The sequence below is a fragment of the Callorhinus ursinus genome, unplaced genomic scaffold, assembly GCF_003265705.2.
Source record: "Callorhinus ursinus isolate GAN/ISIS: 27379988/994484 unplaced genomic scaffold, GSC_fseal_2.0 scaffold23, whole genome shotgun sequence".
NCBI lineage: Eukaryota > Metazoa > Chordata > Mammalia > Carnivora > Otariidae > Callorhinus > Callorhinus ursinus.
In genome coordinates this window covers 7,128,296-7,144,680 of record NW_027397085.1, presented here as the reverse complement: position 1 = coordinate 7,144,680, position 16,385 = coordinate 7,128,296, and the positions used below count along the sequence as shown (strand labels likewise).

General features: G+C 38.7%; 1 protein-coding gene across 1 annotated transcript in view; it reads right to left on the bottom strand.

Annotated features, from left to right (window-relative positions):
- MRPS27 (mitochondrial ribosomal protein S27) overlaps positions 1-16,381 on the bottom strand; it is a 110,776-nt gene extending 94,395 nt beyond the window's left edge. Inside the window, exons 1-2 of the mRNA XM_073905364.1 lie at positions 16,254-16,381; positions 9,133-9,210 (exon numbers count right to left, since the gene is read on the bottom strand). Coding sequence (XP_073761465.1) covers positions 9,133-9,210; positions 16,254-16,326 — 151 coding nt within the window. The 5' untranslated portion in view covers positions 16,327-16,381. The remainder of the gene's footprint in view (positions 1-9,132; positions 9,211-16,253) is intronic.
- Positions 16,382-16,385: the final 4 nt, after the last annotated feature.

The window sequence follows — 16,385 nt, the reverse complement described above, 5'->3', positions numbered from 1 at the left end:
AGAAATTAGGGTCAAGTAAAAAGAAGACAGAGGTAATCAATCTTCGAGTATCTGTTGAAGACTTTTTGCTGTGCATTTAACCATTTTTTCCTCTTTCCTTTCCCTGGGGCAATGCTCTCAGTGACTCAGTAGCTACTGTGGGAAAGCAACACAAAATGCTGAAAACCTGATATGATGTAAAAGTAATTACTTTTCTTATGATTATCTTAAAGTGATTGATACCAGGTGATTAAAGAACATTAACACACACACACACAAAGAAGTCCCAAAAACCTCTTCATGTTAAGGCAAATTAATATTGTAAATAGGATGATATTGAACAGTGGTCTCATGATACCAAATCTTTCCGATAAACACTCGATTGAGTTGGCTTCTGTACTGTGGTAACTCAAGATTCCCTTTTAATCCTTCACACCAAGACATCATCAGTCAAGTGACATTGGTTGGGGCCTCAAAAAGGCAACAGCTGCAGAGCCAGCATTAGAGGAATAATATTTGCATATTAGAAGTCAGAGAGGGATTTGCTGCTAAATATTATATGTGACCAATCACCTTATGCGACAGTGCCGGTGTGATGAACGAGGCAGAAAACTGCACAGAGCGGGGACGGCCAGGAAAGCCAGGGCAGCTGTGGCCTACAGAGGGCCAGCGCCACAGGCTTCTGGACCATGAGCTTCAACAGACAAAATCACACTTCATGTTTCAGTGAGGGGCCTACAGATGCCCAGTTTTTCTTCAAAGAAATGTGCCAAAGAAGATGCCTTCTTGCCTGTCATTCAGCTCCTCAGGAATATATACTGCAGAGGATGGTTGAGGTCAACAAAAGCTGTATGGGAAAATGGATCTTCATCTAACAAAACGTAAAGCTGTACAGACAACGTGAAAGTATGTCCAGAAAATGAAATGTATACTAGTATAAAGTGCTCTTCTTTTCTGAAGAAAACAATACCACTGATGATCTAGGGTCATAAAAGATTTTATTAAGGACCGTGCACTATTCCAAGTATAGGAGTGTAATCATTCACAAACCTGGTTAAGGATCTGAATCACCTGCAAAACTTGAAAACTTCAGATTCCTAAGTTTCACACACCCAGAGGGCGATTCTAATTCTGTAGGCTTGAGGTAAGACCGGGGAAATAAAAATTTTTAAACAAAAGCCCCAAGAGACTGTGATGCACCCTCGCAAGACCAAGAATGAATTATGTCTGAGAACTACTATGGAGGCAACACAAAGTAAGCCTTGGATGTTGCTCGTAAGCTCGAAGAGGGTATTAAACTGAATTCCATTTCTGGAATAAGATGGAAAATAAAATACCTAAATAAAATATTTTTTAAAAATTCAAATATATGACTGAGCTTTAGGTGAGAGATTCTTAGATGGTTTTGCCTTTCATGATTTCTATGTAAATGCGTACCATTGTTACCCAATCAACACTAAACTTTTTCTGGGCTTAAGAATATTTGTGTGCCTTATCTAATTTATGTAATAAAGAATTAGATACAAGTTATTTTTTTAAATATTTTATTTATTTGACAGAGAGACACAGTGAGAGAGGGAAAACAAGCAGGGGGAGTGGGAGAGGGAGAAGCAGGCTTCCCGTTGAGCAGGGAGCCCAATGCGGGGCTTGATCGCAGGTCCCTGGGATCATGACCCGAGCTGAAGGTAGAAGCTTAACGACTGAGCCACCCAGGCGCCCCTAGATACAAGTTATTATTGTACCCTCTAGAAGAGGTGAGCAGAAAACAGAGTCTGAAGCTATGTTTTTGTTTCCCACATTTAAGAAAAACTACAAGCACACATGACATATGTATAGAAGCAACAGAAGGAAGTAGGAAAAACTAACCTAGGAACCATTCTGCACTCAGGTATTTGGTTTCCATGTATCTGTTTGTCACCAGAAGCTTTAAAACAAACAGTTCCAGTAAAGGAAAATCTAAAGGCAAGCTTTATATACATATATACTAAGAAAATGAGACTAAAGGATGATGTACACAACTCAGACCCATCTCTAGAACTGCCAGATGATAAATATGAAACCTAATAAATAGATGTCAGATATAGATGCAAATATGGAACTGACCAAGTTAGAAAAAGCAGGTTTCAGAAAATTTCTGTCAGGCTTCAAGAGCAAGATTTGAAAAATCACTGCAACAAGCCAAAGACCTCCCCAGCTGAAATGACATGGCAAAACTAAAACTCAGCTAATGGGAGAAGTGCAAGAAATGACCACAGTGCTTAGTTTCAACCTGAATTCAAATGTGTCAATGGTGTAATTCTCTTTGAATTCAGAAAGGGAGTTCTTAAAAACAAAAAGTAACTGAAACCAAAAGGTGTCCTTTATAATTACTTATAATCTGAAAAATTAGAAATAAAATATTTAATTCAGTAAGGCTCAGAAATCCAATTCAGCTCATCACCAGGGCCCTTACCCCTAACAAGGTGACCCAAGGGAGAGAACTTCCTCTGATGGAAGGCAGGCAGCTTCCTCATCAGGCCTGCCCTCCTACTGGCACCCTACTCAGTTCCCCCAAATGGTTTTCTTCTTAGTCCTATTCACTGTGGGCCCTAGTCTGTAATTTAAAAAGCTGCTAACTGGCTAACGCTGTTAACTTGCACCCTGTACCTCCTCAACAGATCTGCATGGTTAGTGGAGGAATTTCAAACACAATGCTTAAATTCAGTGTTTATTTTAACCAAAGGGAAGCCTAGTACAGAAACAGTCTAAAACGGCAATCTTCTGACTTGAGTTGGAAAGCCCAAGAATCCTAGGGTTCTATAAAAAGCGCAATTGGAGAACTGAGGCCCTTTCAATAAAAACACCAACCGTAATGGATTAAAATGTGTGGAATGGTTAAATCCAGGAGTTCAAAACGGTATTTAAAAAAAATATATCCTCATTGATCATTTTTGGAGGATGGTAGGATGGTAGGATGGTAGGATTATCTTGAAAGCTGCCTCTTCATAAAAACTGTATCTCAGGATAACTAAACTGCTGATGAAAAAAAAAATCTTCTAAAAAATTTTCTCAGTAATAAATGAGGAAGAAATGATAGAATTAAAATAGTAACATTCTGCAGCTCCTAATGAAATAATAGATATATAAGCAATGATCATGAATGGCCTTTAATATCACAGAGGGAAAACCAAATGCTGTGTACCTCCTGATAAAAGTAAACAATACTTCCTATGAAGTAGTCATGCCAAAAGAAAAACAAAAAAGAAACAGTGAATCTGATCAAGTCTCCTACTCTAACTGCCAGCTTTATAGGGCATATGGAAGATAGAAGAACATGTTAAACACCACCATAAGGATGAAAACAGCAAATCCAGAATGTGGGAAACTCTCAGACAAAAGACCTGCTTTCCTCAACAAATTACAAGAAAGAAACTTAAAGATTAAAAAATAATTAAGAGACATCTCAACACATTACAATGTATCAACCTTATCTGGGACCCATTTCAAGAAACTAAATTAAAAAAAAAACTTACAAGACATCTGGGGAAATGTAAACATTGATGGCATATTTAATGATGTTAAGGAATGACTAATTTTTAAAAAATAAGAATGGTACTATATTTTTTAAAAAATCCTATCTTTTAGAGGTACATGTAAAAATACACAGAAAATGATCTGCTAATAAAGATTTGTTAAAAAGCATTCAGGTGATGGGAAAGAGGATTGAAGAAACAAGACTAGCAAGGAATTGGTAATTGCTGGAGACAGGTGACAGTATACAGGAGGATTCATTATACCATTCTCTCTACTTTTGTATGTTTCTATAAAAAATATTTTAAAAGAGGAAGAGAAGGGGAGAATAAAATGAATTGCACTGTATGGACCTTTTATGCATCCTGATTCAACCAAACCATTAAAAAGATTTATAAGAGTATCCAGGTAATTTGAACACTGACTGTATCTTTCATACTTAAATAATTATTAAAATTTTCGGTATGGTAATGGTATTAAAAATACCCATACCTTTGAGACATATATGTTAAAATATTTATGGGTGAAATTACATACTATCTGGGATTTGCCTCAAAATAAAACCAAAGGATCAGGATGGGGAGTAGAATTAGAGGTAAAGTAAAGATTAGCCATGAGCTGGTAACTGTTGAAGCCAGATGATGGGTACAGGGGATTCCACATTTCAATTACTCTATTTTTGTATGTTTACGTTTTCCATTATAAAACATTTTTAAAAAATTTTACCCATGGTGTTAGAAGTCAGGATAATGGTTACCTTTAAGGAGAAAATGGGAGCCACAATAAGGGCTTCCTGAGTGGGAGGAATGTTTTATTTCTTACATTAGTTTACTTGGTTCATCAATCTATGATTTATGCACGTTTCTGTATATATTATTCTGCAACCAAAATGTATTTTTTAAAAAGCAAGAAATCCACTCTTCAGTGCAAGGGAAGACACTATGGTAGAAGTGAAGGTACTACAGCATCACTGAGAAAGCTGTTTTTCAGCATAAAGGCAATGGCCCTAAATAAGTGTCAGAATATGGTCTCAGTTTCCTCATCCATAAGGGGGAATAGCAGCAGCTGCATTAGCTGGCTGTTGTTGAGCATTAAATGGGATGGCACCTATGAAGCGCTTACAACAGAACTAGCAAGGAATGAAGGTTGCCTTTGACTCTTATGTCTGAGGACCTGCCCTGCATTCATGGCCTGCTTGATCCCTAAAATGCAGTGTAGGTACTAAATAGCACTCCTGGTTTTAATCAAAGAGCTCCGCAGCAATAAATTACCCTCATACTGGGAGCTGGACAGATCCCTATTTGCCCGCCCCCAAGGCTCTAATAGAAAACCACTAATGAGACTGAACAGGAGGCACCAGAGCCTCACGCCCATCAGAGAAAACACCGAACACCTCCCCCGCAAGTACTCTGCGTGGAGACGAAATCACTGAAGCAGATGGAAGCCAAAGCCCCACACCCACACCCACACCCACACCCAGGCATCTTCCCTCTCCCACCCCGCTCCACTCCACCCCACGCCCTCCAATAACGGCGCGCGGAGCAAAAGCCTCATATCGCCCCTCCTCCTTCCCCCAATCAGCGAGCCCGCACCAGGTCGCAGCGCCCAATCACAGCGCTCCACATGCTAAGGGCAGCACTCCGCGCAAGCGCGTATGGAGGTGGCTTCCGGAAAGGTCCGCACCCAAACTCCAAGTTCCAAAGGCTGCGCAGCGGTCTGGGCAGAGGCGGCGCTGCCACCTACTGCACGATCTTCGGGATGCAGCCCCAGGCGCGGTGCCTGAATTCTCAGGACACACATCTGAACCCAAACACTCAAGAGTTAGGGAATACATGCAATACTACCACACGGGTGCGAAAGTTTTAATTACATTTTATTACACAGCAGAAAAAAAATACTGTCTCAAAGAATCTCTTTTTTTCCCCAAGCAGTTTGAGTTTCCAAACCTTACCTCATACCCTAATCTTTTATATAGGAGTAGAATCAAGGGGCCTAGAAATTCGTTCATTCCACATTTCTGGAGCACCTATTATATGGTAGGGCATGAAGTGAAGCAGGCATTATCATCATCCCTAATTTATGACTACAGGAACAAGGTTAAATGACATAGTTTCTGAAAGCTGGCTTAACTAGGGCTCACATCCAGATGTCTGCCCCCAAGGGCAGACTTTTCACCACACCAAACGTCACAATGATGGTATAAAGTGCTGTAAGAATACAGGGTGAGGAAAAAATTCTGACTGGATAGGGATTCAGAAGGTATGTACAGAGGATATTCAAGGAGGGTAGTCTTCAGTAAACGGTAGCTGTTAACGCTTTTCCAAGTATACTAATCTTAACAAAGACAGTTACCTACATTTGATATTTTATTTATTGCAGACTTACTATACTCATTCTTTGGCAAACAGCTTTTGCTTATTCAGGATCTATGTAAAAGTCCCTGTAAATCTGTCCCCTAATAACAAAGAGCTGACTATATCCTATTCCAAGGCACCAAATATAATGGTCTTTTCTAATTTTCCCTTCATGCCTAGGAAAGCATTAATAATAGCTTTCCTGAAATTCTTCATTTTCTTCTCTGCACTTCCACAGCACTTTTCTTACAGTTCATGCATGGCATATCAGAACACGCTTTGCAATATAATCAATGGAGTCCATGTTGGTTTCATCACTGGAACAGTGGTTCCCAAAAGGAGTACTAATGGCCCCAGAGGACAACTAGAAATATGGGGGTGTTTTCTGACTATCACAGTGACTGCAGGGAGTACTGAATGGGCAGAAGATAGGAAAATTAGATACCCTGCAATGCACAGACTGTCCAACACATCAAAACATTGTCCTTGTTGGGGGCCAGAGTTTTCGGTATAGAAGGCTGATACAAATATGGCCTAGAAAAGGCAAGGAGCTCTGTGGGGATGAACTGGAATTGGAGGTTTCAGCATGAATTCATTATTTGTAAAATATGAAAACGTAAGCTTATATGCATGTATGTGCATATATGTTTATGTGGCTATGTATACTTATTTTTCCTAGTTCTAGCCACTGAATAAGCCAAAAGGCAAAAACTCCACAGTAGCAAGAGGACAACTTGTGCACAGATCTTGGTTTCTAATACCATTCCTTACTAAAAGGAACCAGGACTCTTTGGAGAAATAGTTGATTCCAGGGCTAGAGCAGGAAAGGTACAAGATGGAAAACTGGGAGTCAGGTTGAAAGGACTTCTACCAGCCAACACTGAAACAATGTGACCATCCAAATAACAAGGATGGTAACGAATCATTAAAAGAAAAAGAGGAATCCACAATCCACAAGACCAAACTGATAATAAAGAGAAAGAAATGGGAGGGAATGGAAGGCTCTTACTTACATTAGAATATTGAGTACTAATTACTAAATGTGGAGGTATTAACGAATTGGAAAACCATCATTTTGCAACCACCATAGTAAAGATTGATTCAGGCAAGAAGCTAAATGGATACTAAACTTAGGGGGAAACTTCCTATAAGCAGCAGGACAGTGGCATGATACTAAAGTATCTCTCCACAGATTGCCCATTAGTCACAAGGGAGAAAAACAGTAACTCTCCAGAGGAAAAATCACACACACTTGACTGGGTGATCAAAGTTAACCTCACCAGTGAGGGCAGATGGACATCGGGTGTCTCCAGATGAGAAGACATCCTGAGATGGACACAACATTACTGACAACATTCTGGCCAGGGGACCCTTCCTTGAAGAAATACAAGACAAATCCCAAGAGAAGAATATTCTATTAAAAAAAGGGACTGGCTTCTTAAAAAATGTCAGGTAGTATACACCAAAGCACTCAGTTTAACGGGCTATAACATATGTAACAAACTCTCAAATGGTTAAAAAAAAAATGTGTGTATAGAGAATGAGAAGGCAAAAACAAAAGGGTCAAAATGATGACAACTGGTGAATCTGGGCAAAGAGTATACAGATGCTCTTTGTATTATTCTTACAAGTTTTTGTAAGTTTAAAATAATTTACAAATAAAAGTTAAAATATTTGCCCCATGTACCATGGCATCTATGACACGGCAGACATTAACACGAATAAAAAAAAAAAATCAACCTGTTGACAATGGACAGAACTAACTCCATTTTACATATAAACAAAGGCAAAGTACTTTTTGGGGCGAAATTTGAAAATAAGCTGAATTTTCCATAGATGCAACTACCATGTAAACTGAAGACAGTAATTAGACTTGTTCAGAACTTTACCAAGGGGGTTCACCATTTTGTGAATTAAACTGTGTCCCATATGATAATGCCACTCCTGGTATTGGACCTTGCCGGTATACCATATCTGTACCCATCTGCATTTCTATCTATTCACAGTGATTCTACATTTCAGTGCAAGTATGTAGTTACTTACCTTCAGATTCTCCACAGCTCTGCTTTGGTTAGCCCCTGCCTACATAGCCATTCCAGGACATACAAACCAATTTTGCTCTTGCAATAACATCATGAGGGGAGAAAATTATGAGTTCTTTGAAAGCCCTCCCCACCCCAAGCTTGGCCATCACAGACAGCTACAAAAGAATGTCTCCCTCCTCCTTCCCCCCACTTATTAGAAGAATCCATAAACACAGGAAGACTTTATTCTTTAACATAAGCCCAAAAAAGCAGAGAAAGAAATCTGGGGGAGAATATTAGATCAGCACTAGAATTGATCAAAAAATTACATCAGTCCCATAAAACTATCAGCAATCATCTGACTTTATCATGTCCTCATGATGTTACATATAATGTATATTACATATATGAAGTATTTATATTTCTACAAAATGTTCATAGGGTCAGTGACTTCTTTTAGAGATTTCATTTTATTTAGAGACAGAGCAAGAACACAAGTGGGGAGAGGGGCAGAGGGGGAGGGAAAGGGAAAGAGAATCTAAAGCAGACTCGATGCTGAGCGCAGAGCCAGCCATGGGGCTTGATCTAACAACCCTGAGATCATGACCTGAACTAAAACCAAGAGTTAGAGTCAATGCTTAACTGACTGAGCCTCCCAGGCGCCCCTAGGCCTTGTTATTTTAGGAAAGGCTGCTACCTGTGTTATATGACCTAGAGAACAAGGAAAGGGAAGAATAATTAGGAGCCTACTGCCTGAGAAGATGTTAGCTAACTATTTTTCCTAAATGGTTTGTATGAAATTATAACACTGCTTTCAAATCTATTACATGGTAATAAAAAGAGTCAGAAAGAGCTCTAAAGACCACAAGTAAAAAAATTACAATAAAAAAGGATGAAAATATATCTTTTTCTCTGCAGATAATATAAAACAGAGACAACCTGCATGGTAACTAACTATATGACTAAAATGGATAAAAAACAAGAAAGAAGAGAATTGTTTACATAATTTAGGGAGACTAATCAAGGCAAAAATTAAATAGAAATTTTCAGGATAGCAAAAATGATTTTGCCACATGTAAAATAATATAATAAATAAATAAATATAATAAATAAATAAAATAATCTAATTCTTTGTAAGACTTAAAATGTGCTTATATGAATGGGATCATCATAAAAGCATGATTTCATAAATACATCATACGAACATGATGGTAAACATACAGAGTGAATGACATGACATATCTAACAGCTCAATAGGTACCTACCAAGGTGACAGTGTTCTTTTTCTCTTGCTTCCCATTTATGGCTGTCCACATATGCTGCAGAAAGCAGTCCTCTTTCACCTGAGGAAAAAAGTCAATTATTAACAGGTGTGGCTTTGCAACGGGTTCAGTTTATATGTCTTATTAAACATAGCTTTGTCATACTTTCAATGTACTAGGTTATGTAAAGATTCTAGTATGATACTATAACCAATATTGCAGAGTTCATAATTTAGTTCATGACAACATGCATTCCACCTCTAACAAGTAGAAGATACAGAAAAACCGAAAATTTCTACAATAATGTTACGGGTAAGAATGTTGGTAATTTTGTTCCTATAACTTTAGTACTAGAAGCCATTTGTTGCCCCTACATTATAGCCTAAGTGAGCCCTAGAACTCCTTCTTATAACCCAAATACTTGCTGAACTGTTGATTAACTCATTAACGGAATGCTTTATAATCATTAGCCCTAAAAACATTTCCATCTGACTTGGATCAGCATATTTACCCTCACTCACATAAAGCAAAGAGTATCTTACCCAGTAACCAAGCACCCTACTGGTAAATAAGAGAAACCTAACAAGCCAGAGTTGAGGTAACTCACTAGATGGTATAACTGTATTCCCAGAACCTGGCACAATGACTGGTATACGGCAATGCTCGATAAACATAAGCTCAAGGAATGAATGAGCAGCAACTTAACCAAAACTAGAACCTTTTGTGTTTTAAAGGACACCATTAAGAAAGTGAAATGCCAACTCACAGAATGGAGAAAATATTTGCAAATTACTTACCTGATAAGGGACTTATATCCAGAATATGTAAATGGCTCTTACAACTCAAAATTTAAAAAGACAACCCACTGAAAAATGGGCAAAGGATTTGAACAGACATTTCTTAAAAACAAAAATGCACAGATAAATGGCCAAGTACATGGAAAGATGTTTAATATGATTTGCCATTAGGGAAATGCAAAGTACACTGAAATACAACTTGATACTCTCTCTAGAATGACTATAATAAAAAAGACATAGTAACAGCTATTGATAAGGATGTAGAGAAACTGGAACCCTCATATATTGTAGGTGACCAGCCACTTTGGAAAAGTTTGGTAGTTCCTCAAAATGTTAATGATGTGGAAAACAAAGACAGAAGAAAAATTATTAAATTTCCTTACTACCTACAGCCACTGACAAGTCCTTGAAACAGGTAGAGTGACATTCCTCAAGGACTCAACTGCCTTTACGTTGATACTTTGCTAAGGACAAAAGGCAATCTTGGCCCAACCCCCAGGTCCCTGTAAGTCTACTTTCACATATAAGAATTCCTTTGGAAACTTCCTTTATCTTGACCCCTCAGGATACATGTTGGCAATTATCCCCCAAGTATATGAACCATTGATAGACATCTGAGGGTCTCAGACTGAGTTTTTACTAAACAGTAATAAATGACCTTTCCTAACAATAGCTAGCCCCTCAGGATCCTGGAAACCTTGTTTCCAAAATACCTGGGAGGCTTACATTATCCCTAACCCCCTCCCAGCTTGAAAGTATATAATGGGTGACTCCTCATGACCCCAGTGCAGCTCTTTCTGCCCTCTCGTCCTCGCGCTTTAATGAAAGCACCTTTTTGCACCAAAGACGTCTCAAGAATTCTGTCTTGGCCTTCGGCTTGGAACCCTAACATCTTTCCTACATCATTAACATGGAGTTACCATGCAACCCGGCAATCTCACTCCTGGGTATATACCCAGGAGAAATGAAATCATGTATCCACACAAAAATTGGTACACAAATGGTCATAGCAATATTATTCATAATAGCCCCAAAGTGAAAATAATGCAAATATCCAACAATTAATAAAAAGATAAACAAAATGTGATAAATTCTTACCATAGAATATTATTTGGCAATAAAAAGAAATGAAGTATTGATACAGGCTACAACATGGATGAACCTTGAAAACTTTATGTTAGGTGAAAAAGAAGCCAGTCACAAAAGGCCACATATTACATAACTCCATTTATATGAAATGCCCATAACACGCAAATCCATAGAAACAGCAGATTAGTGGTTGCCTAGAACTGGAGGGAAGGGAGTCAGGAAAGCTTGTAGGAAAATGGGGAATGACTGCTAATGACTATGAGGGGTTTTTTGAGGTGATAAAAATGTGCTAAGGTGATGATTGTGCAACACTGTGTATATATATATTAAAGAAAAAACCCACTGCATTGAATTATTGAAATGGGTGAACTGTATCTCAATAAAGCTATTTACAAGAAAAAAAAAAGGAAGGAATGGCAGATAAGTATCTAAAGGTCACACACAGTCCATAATGCGACAGCGTGGGAGTTACCTTAATTAAAAGGAGTCACCCTCCCTTACTGTAATTACAGGTCAAAACTTTACTAGAATAATATGCTAAATTTGAGGCCTAAAGCTTAAGCAATGATGCAGTAATATGAAAAAGCTTCCAAAGACTATCTCAAAGTGGAACTAAGAGATTTTTAAAGAAATAATAACCATTAAAAAGTGCCTAAACTTCAAGTGTATTATTTAAAAAAATTAGATGTTTGGCATAATACCTTTTCATAGAAACATTCTTCATAGATTTTTTCAAAGCACACATTTTTCAAAGAAACAATGTTATAAATTGTTAGTTACATTCCTACATCTGCCAAGAAGGATGAATAAAATCCAATGGCATTAGCTGTGTAGCTGTACAAGTCAGGAGTGGGAGACCTGAGATTTGGTCTGAATTTTACCAGTTGGTCGAAAACTAGAGATCCTGCAGTTACAAATGAAGGAGCTGACCTTGGTGATAGTCAAGGTCCCTGCTTGTTCTTACATAGAACCAAAAGAATAAATTCACCTAATTCATTCATAATTTATAGCAGCATTTCTATGCAAACTGAATTCCAATTTCTAAAACCAGGAAGGTGTCTCCTTTCTGTGGGAAACAAGAGCAGCTCTTCTCTATGTGAGCATGAGCTAAGGACTATTAAGCTATATACATCAGGATACCAGTGACTTATTCTCTATTATTATTATAATTTCTTATTCTCTATTTCTGCTTCTAGCATAAGAAATCACCCTTTCCTATTCTGGAGTCAGAAAAGACAATTATGAAGGTCAATGTTCAAAGAGTTTCTAATTGGAAGACAAAAAGGCAGGGGAAGTAATGGTGGGGAAAGACAGGAATCCAAGAGTGCCCTTTGTGTACAGTTGTTCAAGGGGGATCACATGAACTGAAAACAAAAAACAAACGAAGACCAGTAAATCTACAAAAGGTAAACCCAGCAACCCTTATATACATGAACTTTTTAAAGTTTGCTTTATAAGAAAGTAACCAGTAATCACTTTCCATCTCCAATGAGTATAGAACAAAAGGGTTTAAGGACGAAGAATTTAAATTTGGCAAATGGCGAATTTTCCTTGACCAATAGAAACCAATGATAAATGTAGGAATGAGTGGCCAAGTCTGGTAGGCAGAAAAATGACCCTCCAAAAGACGTCCATGTCTTAATCTCCAGAACCCGTGAACATGTTAGGGTACACAGCTAAAGGGGATTGAGGTTAAGACCAAATCAGCTGATGTTAAAATGAGGCGATTGTACTGGGTTATCCAGGTGAACCCAATGTATTCAAAAGGTCTTTAAAAGTGAAAAAGGGGGAAAGACAGGTACTACCGATGAAGGGTAATAGGAAGGCAGGCAGGCAGGGACAAGCCCCGTCCCCGCCCTAAGAAGAAACCACCCTTAAAAGGATTTACACAGCCCTGGAAGGAGCCCTCCACCCTTTCCCATATGATACACAGGTGACAAAAATCTGATTGGATGACAGGCACAGGGAGCGTTAATCAGATTGAAACAACCCACCAACAAGCCCATAAAAAGCCCTAGACTCAGAAACTCCGGTGGCAACCCCTTTGGGTCCCCTTCCTCCTTGGAAGCTTGTGCTATCACTTTGCTATCGCTCAATAAACCTTGCTTCTCTGTCCACTACTGTCTGGTCTCCCTCTTCACACTTCGAAGTGGTGTGACCAAGAACTGTGGGCACGGACGGAGAAAAAAAAAATCCTGCAACACTATGATGTATGAAGGATGGGGTGCTATAAGGCCTTGACTTGCTCGTGTTCAAGATGTTTGAAAAAGGGGAGCATCAGCCAAGGAATGTAAGGGGTTTCTCGAAGAGGGAAAAGACATGGAAACAGATTTTCCCCTAGAGATTCCTGAAGGAAACCCGTCTTTTTCAACACCTTGAATTTAGCACAGCTAGACCCTATGTTGGACTTCTGACCTACAGAACTGTACCATAATACTTGTATTGTTTTAAACCACCGAATTTGTGGTAATTTGTTACAACAGCAATAGGAAATTACTACACCTTAAGAAAGACAAACATTCCATTTCTGTAAGCCTTTTAAAGCAAGATGTTTATCTTTCTGATACTTTACAAATGACGTCATTTAAAAAAAATCTTTGCGTTTCTGTATAGTAGTTGGAAGGTCTGTATATTAACATTAGAATCAAAGATTTCCTATGAAGTCAGAATGTTAAATTGGGTTAACAATGGTAAAGCGGAAAATCTAAAAGTTTCTTAAACTTTAATGTGTATGTGAACCTTGATAAAGTGAAGGTTCTGATTCAGTAGGTCTTCAGTGGGGACAGAGACTATTTCTAACAATTTTCCACGTGATACGATGTTAATCCTCAGACCACATTGAAGTAAGTGGATAAAACAATAACAGCCTCCCAGTTTCGGGTCTGAGTCTGAATAATCCCACTCTGCAAATGCCACCCAACAGTATATACAAACCTTTCTTGAACTTGGCTATCCTTCCAGTTAGCTTTGGGAGCAACCATATTCTCTAAGATAAAACTCTCCACCATAAAAAGAAATATTTCCTCTATTTAATTCCAGAAAAGCTACCTCCGAAGACCATAATTTCAAATTTTAGTGAAAAGTGAATGGATCTATATACTTACTCATTTTATAGTTATTTTGGCCTTCAGACCAATGTCTCCAAACATGTTTTCCATCCAAAGAAAAGCAGTGATTGTTGACACAGATGTGCTCTAGAGTCACAAAGTCTGCAGCTGGAATCCTTGCCTGGCTAATAAATCGTATGAAACCTGGACAAGTTGCATAGTCTCTGAGCCTCTTTCATCATATGTAAAATAGAGAAATATTGCCTACCTTGTATCATAGTTGCAATGACGGCATGTTAAGTGCCTACTCAAATGTTCACTATGTAATAGGTCCCAATAAATTTGCTTTCTCTACTCTCTTCATAACTTTAAATCACTTTTCTAGTTTGTACCAAGTACATTTCCCCTTCTCTTATCCCGTAATGGCTCAAGATGTTACGCTGCCTTAAAAGTCAATCACCTTATCTGCACTGTCAAATCCGGGATGGTCCTTAATGCACTACCCAGCATACTCCTATTACTTGCCTTAGAGCTTCCAGTTCCTGATTTCCAGACTCCTTTCTTCTGTGGTCTAACCTAGTGCTTATTCAATAGAACCTAATGATGGAAATAATCAATTCTGAGCTGTGAAACTGTAGCCACTAACTACAGGTCTCTACTGAACACTTAAAATGTGGTCAGTGTGACTAAAAAACCTGAATTTCTTATTTTAACTAATTTCAATAGCCACATGTAGCTAATAGCTACCACAGTGTAACACAGGTATATCTGACTGCAAGTTCACCAGTGGAGAACAAAATGCTAACTGGAAATTCAATTCACCCTTATCTAATATCCATTCCCTTGTTAGAAAGATTGCCTCAAACACTATGCAACCATGATAGTCTCCCTGATACACAATTCAAGGTCTTGTGTAAATTGAAAAGCATTTACTAAGAGCCATAATGCTAGCAAATAGATAGAGCAGCTAATTCTTATTGAGATGCCAGGTACTGTACATACTGCTTTACCTAATGTGTAGCACTAAACATTTTCACTTGCTAGGTCAACCAGTTAATCTTCAGAAAACCTGGTGGCCAACAATAAGGTTTTGAGTTGATAATTAATAGCTGTTCCTAAAGAACTGTGAACAACAGTGTAAGTGTTGGTTTTTAATAGGAGCTAGAGGGTATGTTGGGAAGAGAAGATAACAGGCACTGGAAACATCAATTGTGATTACTGCATTTTAGTCATATAATCATACACCTATCAGGGTTTAGCTTGTATAAATGTCAACTTTTCCTAATGTCTTTATCAGCAGATCCATTAAAAACATTGAGTGAGGTGCCGTTTACTCAAATATCCAAGTACAGTTGACCCTTGAATAATACGACTTTGAACTGCAGGGGTCCACTTACATAGATTATTTTCAATAAATACAGTATAGTCCTCTAGAATTACTAAATCTTTACTAAAGATTTTAGTAACATTTTCCGTAGCTCACTTTACTGTGAAGAATACACTATACAATTACATAAAACATAAAAAATAAGTGTTAATGGACTGTTTGTTACGGGTAAGGTCAACAGTAGGCTTAAGTTTGGGGGGAGTCAAAACTTAAACACAATTTTCCAACTGCCCGGGATCATGCCTCTAACCCCTGAGTTGTTCAAGGGTCAACTATACTTCAGAAGTACCTATTGGCTCTACACGTGGAAAACTGGCATAGAAAGGTAACTCAAAAGTTGTGCCCCAGATCATCAGATAATGAGAAATTAGCACTGAAATTCTTATCCCAAGTGGAGACCAAAGGTCTCCAACTGTGAGGTGGTGAGGAGTAGGTTTAGGACGCCCCTCCAAAGACACTTAAGCAGGGAGGAAAACTTCCTAGCTCTGAAGTGGGCACATGTGGACTCTTCATGGTCAGGAGAGAGACCCTAACACACAAACCCTGCAAATCATATGCAAAAGACCTCATGGCCATAACTTCATCTACTCTGCACACCCCTGGACGGGCAGGCACTATTTTGGGTAAGGAGACGGGTCCGAGGCCATACTTCCCCTGGCTGTTACTACCCAACGCTCCAAATGGTTAGCAACGAGATCCCAGAAGCATTTCCTGTCCTGTTGAAAGCCCACAGCTCCCTTCACTAAAGGAAGAGTTATCAGGTGACTAAAGAAGTAGCCCCACAAAAGCAGAACAGCCACCAACCTGCCAGAGAGAGCGGAAGCAGAGGTACTTTCCGCGCCAGAAGGCAGCAGCGGCTCAATATGAGGGCTGCCATCTTGGAGCATACCAAGAGGATGAACGTCCGGGGATTGCGGGCAGAGGAAGGGGTGGGGT